Raw genomic sequence first — 27,257 nt, 5'->3', positions numbered from 1 at the left:
GGGCACTCAGAAAACCAAAGCTTTTTGAAACCTGCAGAACTTGTAACGCTATAAGACACTGGGGACCTCACAACTATTGAGCAGAATATTACTCATCGAGGATACTGGCTTCAAGCTGCAGAAGCAGGTAATAACAAAGACCTATGGCCAGAGATGAATTTGCAATAAGGCCAAAGGCGGAAGAGTGCCACGGGAGCTGCACTTTATAGCAGTTTATTTTCAATGTAATCTTCATTTTATATACACAAAAGGTCTGGGAGCACCTCTACCGAGAACGAACACGGCCACATAACCTGTTCTCTGGGTAGGTTCCCACTCGGAAGGGTCTACAACCACGTTTTAGCTCACTGTACCTTTCATATCAGGCTGGTCCTATAAATAAAGTTAATGTGTCTCAGAGTGCCTCTGATACACAACAATGTGTGAGGGATTTCAAGTTGGTAGTAGTCATTCCACACTGGCAGCTAGAGTCTTTGATGACCAAACTTGTACATATGCTTGATATTTACAAAGGCTTTATCGTTAGGCTGACTTTAGTTTATTAAAAACAAAAAAGGAAACGTTTACCAGACCCAGCATGCATTAGGTATTTATTTATTTATTTTTATTTGTTTTAGTTGAATTAAATCAACCTTTCAAATACAAATACAAAATACATATACATATGGAACTTTATATAATAAAATGTATGCTAACATTAAAAACATAAATTCAAATGAACCGAAAAAAGAAACACAGAAGATTGTTAATCCTAAAATATACAGAAATATTGAATAATATTGAATACTCAATTAATTAATTAGTTATTTGATTACTTAGGCTCTACATTTAGGCTTAAAAGAAAATTTACAGTAGCGATCTGTAATGGCAAATAACCTGAGCCCAGGATCAAAGACCAGGTCAAGTCTTGAGATGTGAGACATAAGTAATTACAATGTCGCGCAAAATGAATTTCACGCATAGGACGAAGAGCTCTGCATTCCATGATGAGTATTTAGTGATTTAGTCTTACAACTGCCAGAGACATATATGACAGAAATAAAGCTCTTCGATCATTCAATTCTCGAAATGCTCTTTAATAGGAAAAATAGCCAGAACCGCATTGTTTGTATTGTGTCACTCTCCATTATCATTGGCATTCTTTCTAATCAGCACACACATACCGTTTTAATCAATAACTTTGACTGGCAACCTGAAGGCCTGAAGAGGCCAGTGGCAGAAGGAACTCCATCACAGTGGTGGTGGGGCAAGAGATAGGGTCAGTCTTGCGTTCCCTGCACCATGCCTCAAATCTTCTCCACCAGCACGCGTACAGAGATCTAGTAGAAGGTCTGCGTGCAGCCAGCAATACCTCAAGTACCTCCTCAGAGAGGTCCCAGTCATTATACCTCATCCTCGCAAGAGCCACGCATGAAGCTTGAGCGAATCCGAGGTCGGGAGGAGCACTCAACCCTACGACTGGGTTAAGAGATCCGGACGCTGAGGTAACTGGTGAGATAGACAGATCCAAGAGGTCGGAGTACCACGTTCTCCTCGCCCATCCAGGGCGATCAAGATCATGGACGCTCAAAATCTCTTCAACCTCCCGAGAAACCAAGGGATGATGGAAATCGCGGGAAGGTATCATGGAGAGGGAAGATCCAATCCACTAGAAATGCGTGCCCCAATGCGCTGTTCGCTGGGAAATCCCTCGAGCAAAACTGTTTGCACTTCCTGTTGGGCTGTGTGGCAAACAGATCTACTGCTAGGGTACAGCAGAGAGCCAAGACCTCCTCAACAACTTCCTGACACACTTCCCGCTCGTGTGAGGCTGAGCTTTACCTGCTCAGAGTATCCACCAATGTGTTCTCTGCTCCCTCCAGATGAACTGCCAAGACCGAGATTTGGTTCTCTTGCAACCAGTACCACAGTTGAATTGCCTCTATCAGAGTGGGCGGGAGTGCCCACCACCCTGTTTGTTTAGGTAGTGCATGGTCGCTGTGTTGTCTGACATGCTTCCCTCTGAGAGACAGGGCAAAGGCCCTCAGGGCTAACCTGATGGGCTGCAACTCCAGCCTGTTGATATGCCAGCTTGCTTCTGATGGAGACCAGAGGCCGCTCACCTGCATTTCCTCGCAGTCAGTGCCCCAACCCTTTAGGAACGCATCCGTGACCACTCGGGCCTGGAGCCTAGGAGTTCAGAAAGGTTCCCCTGCCAACAGATTGCTGTGCGTGTTCCACCAGCCGAGTTCGCAGACTACCTGGCTGGATACTGAAAGGTGATCCGTGAGTGCTCCCAGATACTGAGACCACTGGACCCTCGGGAGCCATTGGAGGGATCTTATGCGCAGCCTGGCCTCTGGCACTAGAAAAATACAGGAGGCCATGAGACCCAAGAGGTGGAGGAAGGAAGCCACTGGGAGGGTGGCGTGGTTCTGAAACAAATGCACCATCCGGCCTATGTTGCTGACTCGCTCTTCGGAAGGAAACGCCTTCCCTACCCAGGTGTCTAGGACTGCTCCGATGAACTGGAGTCGTTGAACCGGTGTTAAATGGGACTTCAAGTTGTGGGAGAAGCCCAGCCTGTGCAGTAGAAGGCAGGTGTCCTCTAGATGAGACAACATCTGCCCCACTGACTTCCCTCAGATCAGCCAGTCGTCCAGATATGGGAATACGTGGACCCTGGATCTCCTGAGGTGTGCCGCCACTACTGCCATGAGCTTGGCGAAGACCCTTGGTGCGCAGGTCAACCCAAAGAGAAGCACTTTAAACGGATATGGTTCACTTCCTGTGCTTTTGGTGGATCAGGACATGGAAATAAGCGTCCTGTAGGTCTATTGACACTAGCCAGTCCTGAAGCTTGAGAGCATGGAGATTCTCCCTCAACGTCACCATCCGGAATTTGTCTTTCCTCAGCAACTTGTTCAAGGCCCTGAGGTCCAGGACGGGACAGAGACCGCCTCCCTTCTTAGGCACCAGAAAATACCAGGTATACCAACCCGACCCTCTCTGATCTGGAGGTACCTCTTCCACGGCACCCTTCAACAGTAGGGCTCTCAGTCCTTCCTGGAGCTCCTGTCCCGGTTGGATTGGGGGAGGTGGAGGTCTGTCTGGAGGCCTCTTTAGAAAAGGCAGGCAATAACTCCACTGAATCAACTGCAGGGCCCAGGCGTCAGAAGTTATTTCCTGCCACTGGGGCCAATGCCCTGATAACCGTCCACCAACCGGTGCATTGTGGAAGGGGAAAATCAAAGCGGCTTAGAGGGCGCGGGTGATCCTTCCGCTGTTGCTGCTTGCTGGCCTATAGATGCCTGTTAGGCAGAAACCTGTGCAGTTCCCTCTGGGACCACTGCAAAAGATTTAGGACTACAGGTGTTTGGCAGTAAACCCACATGGTAGCAGTCTGTACCACACAGATTCACTTTGTAGCTGTGGCTGAGCAGTCAGACTTCCCTCAAGAAGAGTTAGGCAGTATACAGAGTATTCACAATAGGTCAAGAGAACACAGTAGAACAAGTAAACACTGACCAGGCCTTGGTGTAAAAGAGATATAATTATTTATTTAAAACCACATCTAGAAAAACACACACGCACTAATAGTAAGCAATTCAAAAACACGGTCACTAAAAGATATACACTCCCTTAAAAAAATATTAGACAAGTCTTAAGTAAAGCCCCACTTATTTTCAAACAGTGGTGAGCGCTTAACGTAGATGCCACTCTAATAATTCGTTTTAAAAAGGGAGAGAAGAGCAGAGAACAAGTTGAAACAGATCCCAACACTTTTACCATAACATAACAAGAGAGGAAGGCAGAGTAAAACCATGAAGTGAGAGTTCAAGAGGTTGGATCCACCTTCAGAGGATCACACGGTTGCAGTGCACAAGTCTTGTAAAGGTTCAAAAAGGAGTTGCACCAAAGAAAGGGACCAGTTAGAGGGTCAAGGCGGCCAGCCCAGTCCAGAAGGTTAAGGAATTATTATTACCTTGTTGCAATCTTTAGAAAGGGAGGACTGGCGGACACGGTACCTTAAAGTGGTGAGAACGCTCCAGCGGGGGCAGTTGTTCCTGGCAGCGGATGCAAGTTGGTGCTTCGTCCGGGGGAAGAGAGGATCTCGTCGTGGAGGAAGACAGGAGTCCGTTGCACTGCCAGGTGAGAAACCAGCCGCAGAGTTTCTCAGGTACAAGGAGCGGTCCAGTGATTCACGGTTCAGTGGTGAGTGGCTATCCGGCTGCCGGGGTGCTTGGCACGGGCAGTTCGACCACAAACCGGGCTGAGGTGCAAAGAAAGAAAGGAAAACTGGGTGTGCCCACCAGTCAGGGGAAGAAGCCTCTCCAGCCAGGAGATCTTCTCTGTCGTTGGGAAGTGGTGAGTCGGTTCTGCAGGGCTCCACCGGTGGTGTCGTCGTGGTAGGTCGGCTCAGCTTCTCCCTCGTCGGATTCTCAGGTCCTGTGGCGACTTCTGAAGTTCCAGTCCCCAAAGCCCTGCTTTTATGCAGCATACCCCCATTCACTCAGCCTAGCTGTCAATCAAACATGCTAAGTGGTGAGCCAGCCGGCTCACCACTTGGGCCAATCACACAAGAGTGCGACTTGAGTTACCAAGGTAACTCAGTCCAGGGTGCCCAAACCCCCTCCAACACCCCCTGTGGTACCCAGACAGAGTGGCACCACTTTTGGAGGCTTCTGTGGAGAAGTCCGGCAAAAAGTGGAACAAAAGGCTCGACTTGGGTTGGAGTCACAGAAGAGAACACAAACGCCATTTTTGAATCGAGTCTTAGCAAAAAATACCAACCGGAGAATGAATATTAATTAAATAAACCGGCGGTATGTTCGAGGCTATGAGAATTAAATAATTAAAGTTGGTATCCTCGAACAATGGGAAAATCCCATAGAGATATATTCGCGGTCGAATATAAAAAGTAGTATCCACTGCCACCAGCCAAACTCGATCAGGGGGGACGGAGACGTGCCCCCTCGACTAACAGACCCCCGGGGCAATTGAATTGCCCCGACCAGTACGTCCACAATATGATGGTTTGTACTGGTTTCTGTTAATAATTTGGGACTAGTAAAGCCAATGGTGACTTTACATGCCCTGGGAGACAGTAGTCAGTCCCAGGGTATGGAGTCTATGGTGGGGTGTCACTATGACACCCCTGTGTTACTGCACGGAGGGTGCTGTGTAACACACATAGGAAAACACATGAGACCCTATGGAGTACAGGACCCCATAGCCAATAAAACACATTACCAATCACAGGAATACCATAAATCCTGTCCAAGAGTGGGAGAAAAAGAGTCTCACTCTTGGCAGGAGAAAAAAACAAACTCCAGAAATCCAGCAAAGCTGCTGGGGGACTCACTAGGTTAGGAAATTCAGCCTAAAGAGAGAATTCTCCCTAACAATGCCCCTCTGCCCCTTCTGGGACGTGAGAAGTACCTGTGCCCTTGCCTGGCTTGCGGGAGCTGCAACTTCCTGCCATAGGGCACATAACGTTTGTAGCCTCTGCCCCTGGACGACAAGCTGAAGGCAGGTTTGGCCGGCTGCGCCTCTAGGCCCAATGATTTAGCAGCCAACTTGGATTCCTTGAATTTCTCTAAGGCTTCATCTGCTTTCTGACCGAAAAGCATGTTACCTTCAAAGGGCATGTCCAGCAGCCTGTTCTGAACATTTGGAGAGAAGCCATAAGTTTTTAGATAGGCTTGGCGTCTCATTACAACTGCTGAACCCATTGTTCTGCCAACGCAGTCAGCTACGTCCACCAAGCCCATTTGCAATGACTGCTTGGCTACATCCTTCCCAACCTCCACCAGCTGAAAAAATCTGTCCCGCAAGGTACCCTCAGGGACATATTCAGCAGCATGTTCCACAGCATTCCATAAGCCAAAGGAGTATTAAGCAAATCCACATGCTATGTTAGTGGCTTTGAGCGCCATGTTACAAGAGGTGAACACCTTTCTGGCCAATGTGTCAGGTTTCTTTCCCACTCTGTCCGTAGGCAGATTGGAAATGGATGCTGCAGGTCTGGTGGAAATAGTGGCCGCCTGTATAACCAACACTTCCCGGGGAAGGGTGTGTGGCGAGGAAAGAAGGGTCTCCGCTAGCTGGCCTATACTTCCCTTAAAGGCATTCACAGGGGTAATGGTACAAGGCTGCTGCCAGAAGGAGGCTAAAGGGGCCGCAATGGCTGGGTTGAATGACATGTTATGCTCAAATGTAGGACGCTCGTCCAAACTGTTGGTGAGCTCATACCCCTGGAGAGGTGTAGTAGATGCCTTGAACCCAAGGGTGTTCAACCCTGTGAACCAGATCCCGGAACTTAAAGGCATGGTCTAGTAAAAAATGTTATTGTCCCTACGGGTCGGCCATGTTTTTTTAAGCCTAAGTGGCTCGATTTTAGAAAACTTTCCTATGGACCTTACCTGAGTTTTTGTCCATTAAACACACGCGAAAACAGGCACCAGGGAGCCGCCATTTTGTGATAATCCTATCATTTCCCCCATCGCTCTGGCTGACCTGCTTTTGCAGCACTAAATCATATCCCCTGAGCCTGTCATCAGCAGACTCGTACTGCCCATTTCCCAACGCCAAAGCACGTCTTGTGTCAACATTCGCTGCGCTTCAGCTAATGACGTGTCACCATGGAAATGGCAGGCCGCCTCTTTCCTCAATAAGTATAAACAGACCGTTTCACAACACACAGCAGCAGATTTTCAATTCCATTCCTCTCTCTGTGTTACTTTGAGTATTCTCTGACTCGTTTCTGTGCTCTGGTCAGCTACCTTCGCCGCTTGTAGCCCGTGTGAACACCTGTACCATCTCGGTAAATTATTATACTTTGTTTACCACACAATGGCTACAATAATGCCCTACATGTACGAGCCCGAGTATACCGAGGAGGAACTACTGGAAATGGAAGCACGCGAAAACGATGGGGATTCGGACGGCAGTTGGCAGGACAAATCAACAGATGAAGAGCCTGGGCCTAGTCGCATGGACGGCGTCTCCACCTGGTGCACATGCAATCGGTGCGAGCTAATGCCAACCGAGGAGGAGAACTGCTGCTGCCGAGAAAACTCGGGATGCCTGGCCTACATTTCGGAAGGCGAGCCACGACCGCAATGCATCACCGAGCTGCCAGACTTCAGGGCAGCCTGCCTCACACGGGCTGTGTTGAGGATAATGATGGTGCTTATGCACGAACTTCGCGCAACTGTTCGTCCTCGTAATCCGAGTAATGATTAAGTATACTCTGCTCGTCATGCCACTCCGATTTCATGTTCTTCTACTATATCCAAAATTACATCTACATATCATTGTGACGCATGTACGTCGTTCAATAGTGTGCATTGTCTAGATAGCATTTGTCCGTGCAGAATGCCATTAGTTACAAGAATTGTCATTGAAAACAAACGTTTATTAAACTTATCTTGGTCATTTAAAAACAGTTTGTTTCATTCCTTTTCACAGGTGGTACACGCTGGTGGCCTATAGTTCCTTTACATGGTGTCTCCACGGGAGGCTTGGACACCGCGTTCGAAGAGTGATACCCGCCTGTGCCGTTCTTGCCATTATAGAAACGTTCCCGAGTGACAGCGGCCAGTACAGGGGATTTTCCCTCGCTGTGCTGCAACCTGACCTGTATAATCTTTAAAGTCTTGTATTTTTGTGTCATGAAAATAAGATACAAAATAAAACACCACATATATTTTAACAACGGTTGTTTCGATTTTTTAAATGAATCAAGTGTGTCTCCATTCAAGGATGGACGTCAGACATCTGTGCTCCGAATGGGTGAAGGTCTGGTCGCTGTGAAGCAGGGTGGTCACTATCTATCTAAGCTAACATAACATATTCTCGATAATGCATGCACTAAATAACACTTGTTCAAAGTCTTTCAGTAGGTTATGTCTCTATAAAAGTCACACATATATCTATACTAACAATTACCATTGGATTATACAGGCCTTAGGGTCTTGACCACTATAATACACCGGTTGAAGTGTGGGTCTGTGCTCACAAGAATCTCCGGTATGTGGCATTTGTTATTGATAAGCAACGATATACTATCAAAGGCGGTTCGCGCCAGTGGATGGGCGCTGGCATGGGGGGCTGTCAGGGGCGCGAAAGGCCAAGGTGCCAAACTGCATGTACACTTCAAAAGGTATCCCATGCCAAGGGGCCATCGGTCACATGGCCTCCTTAGACCCTGTGTCTCCAGCCAGGCCTCCCCTTGAAGCAGGCCGCCCCCCTGCAATCCACATAAGTGTGTCTCCATTCAGCAGTCTTCCTGTGCCTTATCTGCACACCCCAGGCCCATCCATCCCACCCTCTCTATCAAAGGCGGTTCGCACCCGGGGATGCGCGCCGTCAGGGGCGCGAAAGGTCAAGGTGCCAAACTGCATGTACACTTCAAAAGGTATCCCACGCCAAGGGGCCATCGGTCACATGGCCTCCTCAGACCCCGTGTCTCCAGCCAGGCCTCCCCTTCAAACAGGCCGCCCCCCTAAGACCACGACATACATACGTCATTCATTCACAAACGCACCCCTGTTTCTAATACTTTATAAACCACTTGATATGTCTCATGAGAACATCTTTGTGCTTTGCAAGTCAACTCCTGAACGTGCTACCTGGCAACCACTGAGATCTACGCTAATCTGCTCGTCGTCGTGCTATCCATGAACTTCTGTGACCGCTTAGAGCAAACCCATCAGTGTGCTACCTGTGGCCACCCACCTATTCTCCTGCAACATACTGCTCTGCTTGCTGAATCCAACTGTTTGTTGGTCAAGGTAAGGCCATGTATCCTAGTCATATTTCGCAGATTTTTTAATTTCTATCTATTTGCGAGTAGAGTACACAATAGTGCTATGTTCATTGGTCTCGTTGCTATTGACTTGAGTTTCCATTGCTATGCTATCAATAGATCTATTTATTTTCATCTGTGTCTATTGTCATCGAATTGCATCCTTCGGGGGTCCAGTCTATAATGTAAGCATGTTTCCTTCTCGTGCAAGACAGAACATCCAAGGGACGAGTCACATGTTCAGATTTTAGTCACATCATTTATACATTTCTGCAACTTATGCAAATACTAAGCCGCACATAATGAACTGGTATAGTTCCTGCGACCAAAACAAACCTTGCATTAATCATTGTATGATTCATTTACTTTTGTATCAAATCTTTATTCTTGAAGATTGTATAATAATGTCGATATTTACTTTTCAGATTTATCAACAATGCCTGCCTGTTCGATTAGCGGTTGCCCTTCGAAGACCCATGAAAAATCTGAAGGCACTACAATGCATGTATTCCCGAAAACTGTTCATCGAATAAGAGAATGGGTCAGACATTGCGGATATCCACTGGATGAGCTGGAAAGTAGAGTCCAACAAGTCTTACAGGACAAGAGGGGTGATCGATACCGCATCTGCAGCCGGCACTTTTCCTTGGACATGTACACAATATCTTGGGTAACAAAGAAGAATAAACGGCGAACGACACGGAAATTGCTCGAAAACGCAATTCCCACTCTATTCGTCCACATTCCGCCACCGGTGAGTCAAGTGTCCGGATTTAGCTTTATGCCTTGCGGTAGTGTGTAGGTAGCCGAATGGATTAATTTATATTGTAGGTGTTCTATCCCTTGTAATAATTTTGATATTGATATGAGTGTATAGTTTTTTGAATAATGACATTTATCAATATATTCTTTTTCGATTGCATAACCCACAAACACAATGTATATATATATATGGGAACAGGGAACTGTGCTGTATTGAGCATTTTTCAAGTATTCTGTCGCCTTACCTGGCTATTTTTAATATTGGCATTTCATTATCAATCATTAATTTACCTTTACAACTTCTTGACTATCCCTTGAATCTGAAGCAAGAACATTCTACATCCTTGACGTGGTCGCAGTTATCAACCACTTCTAGCGCGTATCAGGTAATCTTACTAGGCTAATCCGCTACATACTTGTTTTATGCATGTCAAGTAATAGTTTTATTCTATTGTGTAATTATTTTACCGAATGTTTGGTTAGTGCTTTCCAATTGATATACACCTTAGTTATCGTCCACTGGTGTTTGTTTTCAGTTATAATTAGTGTTATCCATACTAATGCAAGTACTGTCTTTCAGGGAGATGCTGAAGCGTCCGCCACATCTACAACATTTCTAGATGTTCTTCACCAGCAGGAGGTATGGATACTGACAGCTCCATCGAGCGTCATCATCAGAGCTGGAATTCTTGTCGTTTGATTGTTCTACACAATGTTTCATTCGTGGTTAGCCGTTGATATGTACCTGTGCTGTCTACCCCAGGTGTGTTTTATGTTTTCACTATTGTAATCCTCACTAATGCAAGTACTATCTTTCAGGCAGTTGATGGAGCGTCAACCCCTGCACTTGATGCAGAGCCTGACATTCAAGTAATTCCAGAGGAAGTGGAAGTGGGACCATGCGTATACGAATCGGCGCAACAGCTTTCGGAAGTGCGCACTACATTTGCAACATCCATAGATATTCTTCAGCAGCACGAGGTATGGATACTGACAGCTCCATCATGCGTGATCATATAACGTGATTCCATTTTCTATACTTTCTTCCCTATTAACGCAAGTGCTGTGTTTCAGGGAGACGACGAAGCTTCCACCACAATCACAACATCCAATTTAGATATTTAGATTTTCCTTGATTCTTTTAGACAATGCATCATTTGTGGTTATCTCTTTATATGTACCTGTGCGTTCGACCCCAAGTGTGTGTTATGTTTCCAATATTGAAAACCATACTAATGCAAGTACTGTGTTTCAGGGAGACGACGGAGCTTCCACTACAATCACAACATCCCATTTTGATGATGCAGATGTAAAGGAATCGGAGAAATAAGTCAATGAAATCTGCATACTTATATTTTCCTTGATTGTTTTAGACAATGCATCATTTGTGGTTATCTCTTTATATGTACCTATACCGTCGACCCCAAGTGTGTGTTATGTTTCCAATATTGAAAACCATACTAATACAAGTACTGTGTTTCAGGGAGATGCTGATGCCTCCTCTTCAATACAACCATTCATGGCAGTCCATGCAGAGCCAGAGGTATGGATACTGACAGCTCCATCGAAATAGATCATCACTGGTCGAATACTTGTCGTTTGATTGTTGCACACAATGTTTAAATCGTGTTTGGCTATTGAGATGTACCCGTGTGTTCGTCCTCACGTGTGTTTTATGCTAACAATATTTTGATACATAGTAATGAAAGTACTATGTTTCAGGGAGACGATGGAGCCTCATTCCGTGCTGTCTATGCGGATACAGAAAATATAGTTGTTGCAGCGCAAGAGGACGGGAGGACATGCGGAAACAAATCAGAGCTACAGTGTGCAGATGTTGAAGGTCGAGTCAAAAAAGTTGCAAAGAAAAAAAAAAAAAAGGTTAGTTACAAACAGTTCATAACTTTAAAAAAATGTTTGTGCTGGGGACCATTTTATGTTTTTTTCCAGCCAATTGGACTACACTTTATCTTGTGTTTAAACTGAACATCCCTTTTCCATTCTCTCCTCCAGTTACCCGTGGGTGTCAGAACTATACATACACAGACAGTGAAGCGAATGAGAGATGTTGCTTGCCAGACCATCTACACTATGGAGGAACTATTAATTGAGGCGAGGCGTGTTCAGGCTCGAGATGCTCATGTCCAATGGCCAGAACATGAATTAACTGTGTTTGGAGACTACAGCAAAGTTGCATTGGACCATTGCTACTGTGCGACCGCACCACCACAAGAAGATGTTATTGAATGTATTGAAGATAGCTCTGAAGTAGTTGCAGATCAATTCACACAACCTACACCCGCCAAAAATTTGCCACCCAAAAACCTGTCGACATTGTTGTGTTCTCCCATCAATGTTGAAGTAATAGATGTCGAAATGACAGAGAATGAAGCAGCCGCAGCATCCATAGACGCATCAGAACTTGATATCAGCGATATTACTTTCCAATGTGTTGAAATCTCCCCAACGTCACAGGCCGAAACAACGTTGACGCAGGATGACAGTCTAATGAAAGAGGGAAAATACATAGTATTCGACAGTTGTTTGATGGAAATTATAAGTATGCTGAAATGTGTCCATTCCATTAGAGGGAAAGTATGTGGGAAGCCATTGATTAATGTGACTCGTCAAATAAAAGGCAGTAACGTCAAAATAAATGCCGCATGTAGATTAAATCATAGGTTCTCATGGCCTGCACAACCGATGCTGGGGAAACTGCCAGCAGGCAATCTACTGTGTGCAGCTGCATCACTTTTTAGTGGCTCCAGTTTTAGAAAGTTAGAGGCTTTCTTCTAGTTTGTGGGACTCCATTTCATTTCTAAAGCGCTGTACTACATATACCAACGTGATTATCTATTTCCGGCCATTAGTGATGCTTGGAAAATTGAACAATTGTCTCTAGAAAGTACATTCGAAGGCAAAAGATTCAGGCTAGCCGGCGATAGACAGTGCGACAGCCCTGGATTTTCTGCCAAGTACTGCACCTACCACTTTCAGGACATGGATAGTAAGAAAATTGTGAGTTTGGTGGTCATGCAGGTAACACAATGTACATCGTCAGTGGCCATGGAGAAACTAGGATTCATAAAATCAGTGGAATATCTACAATCAAGGGGAATGCACATCGACCTCATAGCCACGGACAGACACGTTTCAATTGCCAAGACAATGAGAGAGCAGTTCCCACATATTAAACATCAATTTGACGTATGGCATCTTGCTAAATCAATCAATAAGAAAATCTCGGCTGCAGGAAAAAAAAAAGGTTTTGAAAGTATTTTGCAGTGGTCCCATTCTATCACCAACCATCTTTGGTGGAGCTCAAAAACTTGTGAAGGGTCAGTGGAAATACTATTCGAAAAATGGCAGTCACTGATGCACCACTGTACCAACGTTCACCGCTGGACAGCAAATCAACATTTCCACCAATGTGAACATGGCCCTTTGTCCCCAGAGGAGGCACGGAAGAAGAAGTGGTTGATTCCAGCTTCACCGACACACAAAGCCATTGAGAAGATTGTTTTCGACAAAACTCTATCAAGAGATTTGAGAGGACTGACAGAATTCTGTCACACAGGAGATTTGGAGGTGTTCCACAATATGTGCCTAAAGTACAGGCCAAAGCGCTTGCATTTTAGCTTTCGGGGCATGAAAAATCGCACTGTACTAGCGGTCTTGGCCCATAACAGCAATGTCGGACGTGAACAATCTAGGACTAGGGGTAAAGTAAGGATGCCTCGCTACACTAAGGTGTTTTTAAAACGAAGTAAGCAATGGGTGATCAAACCAGTCTATGATGAAATGCAGTTCGAGTTTGTGAAAGGCCTTTTTGTTGCTGTGTTAGAGAAGCACAGATATGGAATTTTGGACGTTTCTGTGCAGAGCAATGATCCATTGCCACCGAACATTGCGACTGTGCCATGCCCACCCAAAGCACAGCTGGTTGTGAAGTATAAATCCCGGTTTAAATAATTGCAATACGATTGTCTTTTTGTAAATAAATGTTATTGTACAGTGTACCTGTAACCCTAACCCCTACCTTCACCATCATGGGTGGCGAACAAGCTGGGTGTCATCTTTGAATTCTCTATATTCACCTCATATATGTGTATGTATATATTTTTCTCATGTCTCATCTCATGTAAATGTAAATGCTGCGCACTGTTGCGCACTGTTAACAGAAGGGAGGCTTGCGTATTGCAAATAATAAAACAAACAAACAATAAATCTCACTTTTAACTCAACTCCTGTGGTACTTTATACTTTCCCTGACCTTCCGCCAAAAATTAAATGTCTCAATTTGGGCTGCAAAGCTTGCAGACAACGGGGACAAAATTGGGGCACTTAGAACACGCCAAGCGGGCCGTGGCATTTGAGAGAGAAGCCAGTTCGCATTTGCACATTGAGGCGCACTACATAGAGGGATTCTAAACTTCAAGTTCTCACAGATGCCTATACTACGTGATGTTGCAAATAAAGAATGCGAAGGACAGCGGCTTTGATTTTCAGCTCGCGCCCAGATGAGGCCCACAAGTCGCACTGGAAGTATAAGGGTCTATTGTTTTTTGACCTTGAGACAGGGACCATGCCGAAAGAACTACATTTGAAGGGGGTGCGCAATAACGTAAGAGACGATAAGGCAGAAAATTCAGAAACTAGACTGAGTTTCATTTTAGTTCAGTATACGAAAAATCGTTGTCAAGAGCACGATCCGTTTTACAGACTGCATTACGAAGAGACAATGGAAATTTCAAATATAATGTAAGTAAATCTTTACACGCTTTTATACCGGAATGAAGATTTAATGAATGGATGCATGAATAAATGAATGAATGAAGAGCTAGGAAAAGCAAGGAAAACGTGTTCGTAGTGGGCATATAGGCATGCAGGTCCACTGGTCTCACCGATCTCGGTCCTTGGCCCAGCCACTTTTCCCTGCACTGCCTACCGGCACTACGGGACTGTCTCTGTATCCTTCAGCCCCTTCTCCCGGCATTTACCTTGCACTTGCCACGAGCTGGCCCTATTATTTAATTTGCATTCAACTAACCATGTACAGCACTTTTACCCTCCCTCCCCCCTTCCCCATGCGCGATCAGAAAGACACCTGGCCTAGTAGGATCGTTGTCTGTCTGCCCTTGTTCCCCACCTGCCTCGTTGCGCCTTGAAACACTTGAGTATAGGCGCGTTACAAATGCCATATCATATATCATATCATTCCTCACGCATGTAGACTAACTGTCGTTTCTCATTATGTGTTGGCCTCGATTTATTTCGTTACTTTTCGCATTGATTTTAGAGCCGAACATACTCCATTGAACTATCCTTGCAAGCAAATAGTTTATGATCGGCTGTAATAAATAAAATGAGTAATATTAATGAAGATCGGCTGGCGAGACTAATTACAATTTTTTTGTTTTCATAACAGGTATTTGCTCCCCTTCTGCTACTGCCATCGGTTTGAGACACCAGCAGATGGCTTTTACAGTAGACACCTGCAGCTTTGTGTGAACAACTGGAGCACACTGACAATTTTATGGGACGATCGCCAAGGGCCCACATGCCCTTACGCTGTACTAGTGGCTAGAAGCAACTTATCAACCTTTACGATGGACTAGTGCCTAGTCGATGGAACAGCCTTGCGGTTCACCGTGCTTCCAAAGTGTTTCTTTTAACGAAAAGCAACACCCTGTGTACCATAGCGGATACAGATAAAAGAAAATAAATGGCTTTCGGAGTTCATATGGCAAATGCTGAATATTCTCTAAACATTTAATGTCAAATAAATGTACTTTACCAAATGTACTGTGTTGCTGTTTGATTTTAAAGTACAGTTTCATATTCCGAATTGTGGCGCGCTGTGTTGTGAGATGGTCTGTGTTGGTTTCCGGGTTCTGTGTGGAGTCGCGTAGAAGACGACTGGGCACGTTTGGCTACGCAGCACAGTAACGTCACGGAGAGAGGCGGGGAATATGAATGTTTGGATAATGTCAGGCTCAGGGACGGGGGAATTGATTTAGTGCCGCAGAAGCAGGTCAGCCAGGGCGATGCAGCAAGTGATAGGATTATCACAAAATGGCGGCGCCCTACTGCCTGTTTTCGCGTGCGTTTAATGGACGAAAACTCGGGTAAGGTCCATAGGAAAGTTTTCTAAAATCGAGCCACTTAGGCTTAAAAAAACATGGCTGACCCGTAGGGACAATACAAATGTTTACTAGACCATGCCTTTAATATTAGCATGGTAATAGGGCTGCTTTTGCTGTAACTCAAAGTCTGGGGAAAAATTCAGAACACTGGCATCTTGTAGACCCTGGGCTAGGGTCAATAAATCAGCCTAGTCGCCGAAAGAATTGATGCCGCCAGCTCCCGTGTAGACGGGGTCGACTGAGTCCTCGGGGTCATCAACGCCAAATATGGATTGTAGCGAATCGAAGAAACACGATCTCAGCAGCGGCACAAATGAACCGTCACCAACTGTCGGCGCCGAGGACTTGAGAATAGGTTTCAAAGCCGAAGGCTCTTTCAGCGCCGAAAGATGCTCGGCTTACCAATGGCCGTCGCGGGCCTTCACCTTACTGCCCTCTGGCGACTTATGCCTGGTAGGTTTGACGCCCGGAGGCCTTTTCGACGTTGCCGACGTGGACAGAGTGGCTGGCTTGGGGTAGGGAGCACCGAGTGCTGCTTTAGCCGCCAAAGCTTGCTGGTCGGGGGCCAGAGCCGCACCTACACTAGCTTGCCTTTTAAACATTTCGAGCATTGAAGTTTTCAAACTTTCCCACTCTCCCCGAGTGATCGCCCCTTCCACCCCACAGTGGCTTACCTCATTCCGACGGCGAGCTGGACTTGCGTCAATGGCGTGTTGCTGCTTCTTCTTCCGTGAGGAAGACGACGAAGAATAGCTCCTGGAATGGGGCCTCTTTCTTAATCTTCTTGCAATGTCGTTCCTTCCCCTTGTCAAGAGGGGGCTCCTCAGTCTCGGCCTCCGAAGACCAGACGAGCTACCGCGCCGGAGACTTGGTGCACGCTTGGCCCAAGGACAGTTTCCTGGCTCTCTCACGTAGGGATTTCGGCATCATCTTTCAGCACGACGCATAGGCCTCCGTGTTGCGACTAACAACTAGACACCACAGACAGATGTTGTGGGGGTCGGTCATAGACATTTTGGCCTCAAAAACGCAGCATCCCTTGAAGCTCAAAACCCTATGAGATGACATGTGCGTTGAGGTTTGCGAGGGAAAACGTACAAAGAAACATTGAGTAAACTTGAGACGTGTTCCCGATGCAGCATGCAAGCGTGCGGAAAAAAGGACTGAAGCATGAGGGCGTAGTGACATGCTATTTATACGATGCCTGATGTCACTTCTGGAGCCTCAGATCGAGAGCCAGACCAGACAGATCGACGGCTGAGTCGAGGTCCACTACGCCCCCTGTCAAAATGTTTCCGAACAGCAGAGCTGGATGATGGATATCTATCATGATGAGGAATCTGCGGAAGAAAAGTAATCCATTGAAATGATGGTCAGAAGCCAGCACTACTTTCCCTCCCTGCCCCCAAATTCTGGGGGTTTGCGGCTGTCCAAAAGGCACAAGCATGAAATAAATCATACAGAAGAATGGTAAAGAGTAAATCTAAATGCACAAGTGCATTAAGAAACCTGTGAAATGATACCCAAAGCCATAGAAATGTGACAGAGAAAAAACTGTGTGCCAAACGTGCATACTGTTTTACAGTTGTAAAGAAGAAAAGTCTGAGGCGTCCCATCAAGATATCCGTTCTGCCATCTTTACAGAAGCTGCCCAGTGCTAAGCAGGCAAATGGCATCCCTGATGAGTTCATCTTGTGTCTTTGATGACATCCAGCTGCACGTACAGTGCTACCAGAGGTAAAGTGCAAAATATGTCACAATATACATAATAGGTACGTTTATAAGTAATTTTTGCACTAATAAACTTTTAAATACAGGTTAGAACTTTTACTGTGAAACAATACCTAAAACAACAGCAGGAAATCTATATAACCCACACATCTCAAAATGTTGCTGTGTATTGTATAGTCCAACCAACTCTAAAGAGTTAACAAATATTGCCATAAACTCAAGTTGGCAAGACCCAAAGCCTTAGCTACACCGATAAAGGTAATGTTGTGCTGAAACGCAGAACCCATTACTCAGTTTTACTCTTGGAGTGTTGGGTATTTTGGACAATGGAACAGAGAGCAATGATGCAAACAGTATGTACCAATTCATTAGGTATAAAGGCTGCCTGCACTAAACAGCTAAGAGAAATGCTGCCACTCCCCACCCATGAATGTTCAGGGTCGCCCTTATCCATTACTTCACTGAGAGACTGAACAGCCAAAGGTTCCAAGAACCTTCTCTAACTGTATTTAGAGTTCTGAGATGTTTATGCCAAGCAGAATTTACACATTTCACTTGTGGTTTTGCCATCTTTAAAACTAAAGGGGTGGAAGTACATGGGCTACAGCAGGTAATAACTTGCCTTTTTCTATTTTGCCCCCTGCTATCACCAGAGCTGTAACCATGTGTCGGAAGGTTGGGTTCTTTTAATTCAACATTTTTGTAAAATGCGCTGTACCACTGGCTTATATTTCATATTTAAACCTTGGTATTTCAAAAGACCACAAGTAGAAATGTAGTTATGCTGCCTTAAGCATTCACGTTACAGGCCAGTCTAGGTGCATCTCATGGGGTGACAGTAGGCAACTCGCGAGAGACCAGATATTTGCATTGAAACCAAAATTCCTCGTTCCGATCTTCCCTTACTTTTGTCCAGTTGACAGCTTATGTTCAGATCGCTTACTTTAAAAGATTACATTCTGACCTAACCAAAAGTAGACACATTGGATTCAACAAGTACCTCTAGTGCACTCAACTGTAGAACACCCTGCCTTCTCCAAATCTCGGGGAGCTGAGATCTGAAAACACTCTTCCAACTAACATAACATATAAGATAACAAGCTTGAATTAATAGAGTGGCAGCAATAACTTTCTAACCCACACAGCCTTAAATAAATCCGGATATTATGGAGCCAAAATGTGGGGCAAGGGGTGTAGTTTGGCCAAGGTGGACAGAGTCTGTTGTAGGGGCAGAATCTGGTGAAGGTGCAGGGTGTGGCAAAGGTGGAGAAAAGTTGGGGATGGGAGACTATGCACTTAGTTGGACCTAGGATCGCAGAAAGCCTAAATACACCACTACTTATGGTGCCATGGTATCACACTCTAACATTTGCAGCACACCCACTACTAAGGACATTAAGTAGTACCAGAAAACCGCTGAAATAATTCATACTTAAAAGTACAAAGAAAACTAAGATTCCAGTGAAAAATATTTCGCTTTGCCATCACTTCTTTTTTTTTTATTACTCATTGGTTACAGAGACAAGAATGGAAAAAGCTGTCATGTACTCAATGGTGCTCTAGCCATATTGCTGGTTCAACCACTCGCTTCATTACTATATCAAATGTTATAAGCATCCAGTACAATATGTTTTGCAGGAACAAAAGTGTTGTCAGGTGCAGCCTTGTCTCCATCAAGACCATTAATGACATGGGAAGTACATGACAGATCAAAAACAATTCCAGACCCGGGTAACAGTACCTTTTGTGGATGGCCCGGTCAGGTAACGTGGTGCACTCAGTTTAGAACGCAGACATGTGGTAGCAACATATGTGTAAACAGCATGCACACATTAATTCAGTGAAGGTACCACTTACTTAACAACAGTAAACTTAATAAATTCTGCTGATTCCAAAATCCTCCTCATGGAGTTGATATCTAGGTAGCTGGGGGCTTTGAAAGTTACACCCGAGGGCATGCCATCCACAACCACACATCCTGGATTGCTTGAGATTTTTCTGTATGGCACCTTGATTGGATTCTTCGCGCCAATTGCCTCACCTAGTTGAAACAGAATGGTTCAGTGTTTAATTAATCTCATCAGAACACCAATGCCAAACATTCCCAAGAAAAGTCATCTCAAAGTGAAAGATGTGCAGAGAATTTTTCTATCGGTAATTTTTTAAATCTGGTTGGATTGTTTTAGCAATACAGTGAGCCTGTGTGTTAAAGATATCTTGAAACAAAACCATCAATTACACACAGTACAGCACTATTAGATAATAGTGAGGGTTAGCAGAAAAGACAGACTGGTAGAGTTACAATATGTTTAAAAGTTTGGCATGTAAAAAGGTGATGTGAAGAACAAAGACTTACCTGTGTGAGCACCCTCAATGGAGTCTTTCCTCCCACAGATTTCTCATCTATGATAGACTCACAAAGCAGTATGTAAATCTGGAGGAGGGAAGAAGCAAGGGCACCACGTAAACCAGAAAACTCAGAGGACTGCCCTGCCAAAACAGCACCCTGGCCCGCACGGGAATCCAAGTAGTAATGCTCAGCAAACGTGTGTAAGGATGCCCACGTTGCAGCTTTGCAGATGTTCATGACAGGGACTCCTATCTGCAAGGAAGAGTTGGCAGTTATTCCTCTGGTAGAATGGGCTCCGAGAATCTCAGGCACATCTTTACCATCCAGTTCATAGCATTCCGAAACCTTCTGGAAACAAGTGGTTCAACCCCAAAGGGCATCTGACCACCCTCCCCATCGTAGATGTCATACATTTTCGGCATGAAGGACTTCAGGAAAAGAGGAGCGTACTGTAATGATCCTTCAGATGTTGGCACTTCTCCCCAGATGAGAAGCCCTCTCCATGAGGTTAGTAAGGGGAGGTCGCTAACCAATAGTCCCCGTAGGGGTGGTAACATGCAGGAGGATCTCCTAGGGATTAGGAGGAATTGGGAGGCACATCCCCTTTAAACCCCAAATAGGTAGGCCGACGATAGCACCTGAATCTTATGGGTCTAAACTCATATCCAAAATCATGCGTTATTGTGAAACATCCTGATGTTTTAGGTACTAAGACGAAGAAGCAATCGAGAACGATACAAGCGACCAGGAAAAGTACCAGAACAGCTGTAGTCAATGGAATGGATGTTACGTCAGGGCAGCCCTACTATATCAGGGCATCAGAAACAACCGAAGGTGAAGGGTACTGAGGAGAGTACCAGAGAGAGTAAAGATGAGAATACCGGAACCAGAGAGAGAAAACGAGACAGAGAGAACAGTTGAAGGCAGAGGAAAAAATCAAGCACCAGAGAAAGAACGAAGGCGAGAGCCAACACAGAGACCAGCTTGAGAAGCTCGAACTAGAGACATGCAGGGTGTGGTTCAAGGGAAAGCACAGGGATGTTTGCCAGACTGATGGGGTGTTGGCTGTGGAGAGAGCAGAAATGAGAAGAGAATAGGAACCCTTCATAGAAGCAGAATGCCAAACATTTACAAATTAAACTAGGTGGACGGTGGGTGAGAGTCAAGCCGAGCAAGAGGAGCAATGGCAGAACACCCCAGTTAACCCAAAGTAAATTGTCCGTAAGATGCTTAGAAAGCATCGTACCAGTCGGCCGAGAGTCGGCCCTATGGAGGAACAGAGATTGGGCTGTGGTAATGACCTATAGTGGGTTGACTGGGCGGTCAAACAACTGCGCAATATCCACAATATGGGACATACCTTAAACATCATACAAGGGAAGCTATGGAAGGAGGTATTGGGTCTCTCAATGGCTATCCCTAATCTGGTCATAAAACATGAGCTGTGTCTTGTCTCTTTAAAGGCCAGGTACGTTTGGAGGCAGATCTCTGTATATAGAAGAATAATTGATCCCCCAAAAAAATCCCTTTATAAGAATTTACATCTAGCCATGCATACTGGAACTGTCCCTTCTATCCAAGAATTTAGAGAAAGGATGAGTTCAATAGTGGCCGATAATGGGGTCACTCAGGAAGATCTTGTGCAAAGACCAGGGCACATTAAAAAGCTTTTGTTTAAGACCGATTGGGCTGAGACAATCTTATACTACCTATGTGGAATATTCTTATTTTCCGCTGTATCTCCAGCGTTTCCCTTGTCCTATTATTCGCATGACTTATATGCGTTTATGCTCAACCAATTGCCTGTTCTTGAGAGGATCAATCCTTGGAGGGATTCCCCACTGATGCTTAGCAACAAGATATCCGAGAACAAATGCAGGTTTTGTGGAGTCCTTGATTCCTTTGAAACCCTGAGATGCTTGGTTACTGTGTGCCCCCAGTTTGAGGATGAACGTGTCAAATGTTTCAAGAAATAAAATGCTGCTAACTCTGAAGTGTCTAGGAATCTGTTTTGGTGCAGGTGCATGTGGGGTGCAAGTATTTCTTTGGTTTTAGCTCCAAATCTTTTTTTAACCTGCATCAAGTTGAACTGGATAAGAAAAATGTGGATAGTACACAAATAGTATGTTAAGATAATAGAATTTGTGGGAACTGTATTGAATTGAATTATTGCTTTTTTTAATTCTTTTGACCTTTTTATGAACATGGATTCAGATTTTTATTTAGTTGTTTTTATGTGTGAACTATGTTTTTTATTACTTTTTCTCTTCTCCTTTGTTCAATTATGTTGTGTAAGGTGTTTTGTAAACTATATATGCAATAATAAAAAAACTGTGCTGAAACCGCTCACCATACACGTTCGCACAGCCACCTACACATACCTGAACATTATCCAGAGAGGTGGTGGCTGGATAATCTGTACAGGTGTTTTGCTTTTTCTTGGTCACGTATAGGGACCTCAGATTTGCGTCCCCTAGACCCAGAACAACACAAGTTATTGGACTCAGGTAAACAAGGAATCACACTTAGACCACTAATTATAATAAAAAATGGCTCGTAATAGGCCCTTTATTCATTCTTTATACATACACACATAACATTTAAATAGTTATACATAAACATAGAAAAGGTGTTTCAACGTTAATATGGTTGCAGATGACACCTTCATCTAGGCCACCACAACACTGCTTAGTCCCAGAGCAGGTGGGCAGAGAGCTCACTCGTACTAATGGGGTCTGGAGCAAAGCGTCCTCCCTCTCAGCGAGACTTTATCACCCTAGGGTCCAGTTCCATTGTCTTCCCAAGAGGAATACCTCTTCTCTTTATAGGGGATTCTCCGCCCCTCAGTGGTTACCAGACTGCCCTTGGCTGAAGAGCAGACAGTAAGCATGAGGAGCAAAAAGTGGAAAATTCCAGTTAGAAGTGGAAAAACCCTGCTTCTCTCCCTCGTCTTCGTTCCCAGTACCCCTTATCACTGCACCTGCAGAGCGCTCCGATTCCCTTTATGGCTCGTCCTTCAGCGGACAATACAACAACTATTCTCCACAGTTAGTTTATCTGACATCATTATGTGACCTTGCCTCTGCTGCAAAATGCACGTTTACTTACTGAGCCCATGAAAACGTAGGCTTTCATTGCAGTAATGGAAGTGAATGTCCAAAATGGCTGCGCATCAGCGCCATGTTTTTCTTTAGCTAATTTTCACACACGCACTACAACAGGTAAGGAAGGTTCAGTACCCGGCCTGCTTCCCTACAGCCAACTGTACAGGGCCCAGGAAGCAAGCCGTGATGACAGTGGAAAAGTCGATTGACCATCAAGAAAAACCAAGCTGAACCAGTGAAAACTCCAGACACCAAGTACCAGGTAATGGTAAATATTAAAAGACTGGAAGAGGGCTAAGGAAAACTTAAGAGAGCCTCAGAGGACACCAATAATATCAGGAGAGTGTAAAGAACTGTTAGCTGAACACGCACAAAGATTAAGAGCAGTAAAGTAACCAAACCAACTTTCACCTTGGCTGTTGGGATTAAAGTCTGTCAGTACAGATCCAGAAACCAGGCGCCCCTCGAAGCGTATTCAAAGAGTTACCTTCCCAAGTACAATCCGAAGAAACCGAAACCCGTCAACAGGTCTTCTGGAGCATCATTGGCGCAAATAGATTTCTCAGAAGGGCAATCGTTGATAGAGACTTAGAGGTCCTTCTGGGCAAACCCAGAATCATCTAGGGCTGGTCCATCGAGCCAAACCCCGATCATCTTCTGTCTTCAGTCTGTTACACATTGCTGATTGGTCAATACCAGATCCTGCCAAGATTCTCGTCTTTTCAGTTTATGACCTTAGCTTTCCCTTCCTCAAGATGAGAAGAAAAATCATTGCTTTTTGTCATTTCCTTTTCGCTTGAAAAGCCAGGAGAATCATGGATCCTTTGAGACATTAAAGACATAAAGAAATAGAGAAAAACGTAAACCCTTTTGTGATACAGTTCCACAAAAGGGTGGTGCTGGAGAGTCGAGAGTGACTCCGGGAACCGCTTCATTGTCCCAGTGGGGGTGGATCAAGAGATGTGCAAAACCCAGAGATTGTGAAAACCTCCATAAGGAGGAACTACAAACCTTAGTAAGACCCGTGAAAGACATTGAGGGAACCAGCTAGGAAAAGGGAGTCATTTTCCTAGCCATGAGAACTTTATGTGATTATTTGATTTTTCTGTTGGGTTACGAAAATCGAGGAACTTTTATGGAACTTTTGCTTTGAACAACCCGAGAGGCATTTGAATGCTTTGCATCCAGGAGAAGGGAGTCATTCTCCTGGACTATAAACAGTAGCTGGACTTTATGGTGTTTTGTTGTAGTGACAGGGATTGAGTAGGAGCCTTTCTGTTTTAACTCCCACAGGCTTCCTGTCAAGTACGCAAGTTTCTTTCATTTAGGTTTGGGAGATCCCCTTAGAGTCAAGGATAGATAGGCTTGATTTTCCATTTAATAAAAGTCTATAGAAACATCTATGGCAACTATGGTCAGTCTATTCATTGCTTGTAGCCACAGTACTCACGAGGAGCCTATCTAGTCACGGCACCGATAAGCACCATAGACATCAAGGATGAAGTCGGGCATGGTGAAGAGAACCCGGCACATGTAGGCGGAACCAGGCGCACAGAGAGTCTTCGTAAGCAATGGGTCCAGGCCTGAGCCCATAGATGTGAGGGAGTGGACACCACGGGGCACCCAGTCAGTCGTGCAAGACTCAGTGGTGTCTGTCGGCCCAATTTCTGAAGCCATCTGTGCCATTGCCGAAGACGACACAGGAGCAGACAGCTGGTTTCTTGGAGAAGATGGCAACCATCTTTTGTCGAAAAGCTTCCCATTCCTTCAAGGTAGTGGTATGGGTTGGAAAAGGTACCAGAGTGCCCTCCTCTTTGGAACCCTTGGAGTGGTGGCTTCACTTCTTGGAGTAGCGATGGGAGGACTCAGCAAGCGGGTCCTCATATGACGCTGCTTCTTCTCCTTTTCCTTTCACGCAGGCAACCTTTTCTGGGTCCGACACGCTGCGCTGTGGGACTTCGACTGTGAGGCCTTACACTTATGGATGAAGGTGAAGAGTTTTGATGGCCATTCGCAGAGGGCCTGTGGGTTCATGGATTAGCATGAAACGCAATCCTATGTATTTTGCTCCTCGCCCAAGCAAAATAAACAAATCCAGTTTGGATCAGAGACCAACATCTGCCGGCTGCAACCCGTACACAGCTTGATGCCCGAAGCCTTGGACGGAGTAGGCATGGCATAGGCGAAAAACTCAGAGCGTTTTCCAATTAAAAACAGTGTGTGCCGAAAAAAGGAAATTAAGCCGCAGAGCCTGAAGTGTGCTGGCCCCATAATGTTTGGAGCCATCCCATTGGGTGAGTTCAGGACCACTCCAATGAACTGGAGCATTTGTGATGGTGTCATCTGAGACTTCTTGAAGTTGAGGAAGGAGCTCTGTCTGTGCAAGAAGAGGTGTTCTCAGGCCTGCTTCCTGCTATCAGGCGCTGATTAACCAATCGTCCAAGTATGGGAAGTGTGGAGAATCAGAAAAAGGACACGGACGCTGCAAAGGCATGTTCTTACTGTGTTTATTTAAAGTAAAGTTAGGCCCATCTCTCCCTATAACTATGCTGTGGGTGCCCTGCCTATCTTTCTAGGTAAGGTGCTCCTCAGTCAGGATTAATGTCTACAAATAAATGTGTCCTCTGTCCCAATCTAAGCTATCTGACCCTACCACAATTATAACTAACTAAGGTCAGGAGAATGATTCCCTTCTTCTGGTGCTCATGTTTTGCCACAAGTCTCTTCTCACTCCTCGAACTCCTTTTCAGTGGACCACATACAAATAGTCTTTTGTCATCAACTGTATCAAGTTGTCCAGTTCTTTTAAGGGACTGGTACTTCCCTGGTACTTTCAGTTTAAGATTATTTGTGTTCCTTTTCTAAATTTTGTATGGTTCCTGAATCTCTGTTCTACTCTTCTCCTCTCTTTTATAGTAGTTTAAGTTCCAAAAACGATTCCCCCATTCCTATGGTGCAGTTTTAAATATGAGTTTGGGCTTCTTGGCTTCACAGATTTGTCCTCCAAAATTGTCTTTTTCTTGTGCTCTCTTTCTTAGCTTTGAGATATGGGTGGCCTTCCCTTTCCCCCCCCCAAGTGATAAGCCTCCAACTTTATTTCCTTCCCACTCTATGGTTTTAGTATTTCTTCTCATCTCATTCAAACAGTTCTGTTTCACTGGATTATTTTCAATAGTTTATCCATTGCTACTGGGAGGCGTTTCGCTTAACTTACTTGTCTTGCTTGGTTTGCCGATATTTAAAATCCCCATTTTACCTTCTGAGTTCCGGGACAACATCAGCAGTACCTACAGGACATTGAAATAGCTTTCCTTCTCGTCGGTGCTCCGCGGCTTGCTCTCCCCGGTGTCTCCTTCCTGGATGTGCGGTTCTCGTCTTTGGGACGTCACAGGGTTCGTGACTCGGTCTGGGAGATGCTTACTCCCCTGGATGGTCTCAGCGCGGTTGTACAGGCAGACTGCCCACCACTTTGATTCCGTGGTCGGTTGCTCAGCGTTTCTTGTTCTGTGCTGCAGCGGTTCTTTCACACGTCAGCTATGCAGTCTCCTATAGCCCGCCTTCTTCTGCTTTGTTATGCATAGGGAGCTTTCCCTGAGTCTCTTGGGTATTTGCTCTTTCTCTGCCTTCTCTCCATCAGGGATTAGTCTGGCATCCCTTTTCATTCTCCTATTTGCAGTCCATTCTAAAGGGATAGCTTCCATTTCTTGTGGTTCATAATATCATTTCAGATTATCTTCACAAGTTTGTTAACAGTTAGGTGTATTGTATAAATACTTGGAGGCCATCAGTGAGGTCCCACTTGCCTCAACCCCTAGGGAGGATTTTGCGGAGCAGGCTCCACACGCTAGCTTCACAGGGTGGGGGCGGGGGGCTCCCGCTTTGAGAGAAGGGACAAATTCCCTCAATTCGTCACAGAAGGCACAAATCTGTTCCCTTTTTAGACTGGGTGTCACTATCTACGACAACTTGGTGAAGACCATGGATGTGGAGGTGAGCCCAAATAGCTGTAACCTTAACTGCTGTAACTTGAACTGGTAATGTGCACTGCCAATCACAAATCTCTGGTACTTCCTCCTGTGCTTGGGATGTATTAGCACATGGAAGCACCCTGCAGATTCAATGACACCAGCCAATCCTGAGGCTGTAGAGCCTGGAGAATCTGCAATAGAGTTGCGATCGTGAATAGTTTTTTTTCAGAGGAACTAGTTTAAGTGCCTCATGTCCAGGAGGAGTCACAGTACTCTGCCTCCTTTTGGGATTAGGAAATAGTTTGAGTACCACCCTACATTCCTCTCTACTAAAGGTACAGTTTCTATCGCACCTTTCTCTAGCAGGGAAGTAATCCCCTGCTGGAGAAGCAGGTCTGGAGGTTT

General features: G+C 45.2%; 1 protein-coding gene across 1 annotated transcript in view; it reads right to left on the bottom strand.

Annotated features, from left to right (window-relative positions):
* Positions 1-27,257, bottom strand: part of GTF2I (general transcription factor IIi) — a 2,618,156-nt gene that overhangs the window by 502,961 nt on the left and 2,087,938 nt on the right. Inside the window, exon 29 of the mRNA XM_069614749.1 lies at positions 19,288-19,471. Within this exon, the coding sequence (XP_069470850.1) occupies positions 19,288-19,471 (184 nt within the window). The remainder of the gene's footprint in view (positions 1-19,287; positions 19,472-27,257) is intronic.

This window comes from Ambystoma mexicanum, chromosome 9 (genome assembly GCF_040938575.1).
Source record: "Ambystoma mexicanum isolate Mex_15411 chromosome 9, UKY_AmexF1_1, whole genome shotgun sequence".
NCBI lineage: Eukaryota > Metazoa > Chordata > Amphibia > Caudata > Ambystomatidae > Ambystoma > Ambystoma mexicanum.
The sequence above is the reverse complement of the archived record's forward strand: the minus strand, read 5'-3'. Positions and strand labels throughout refer to the sequence as shown.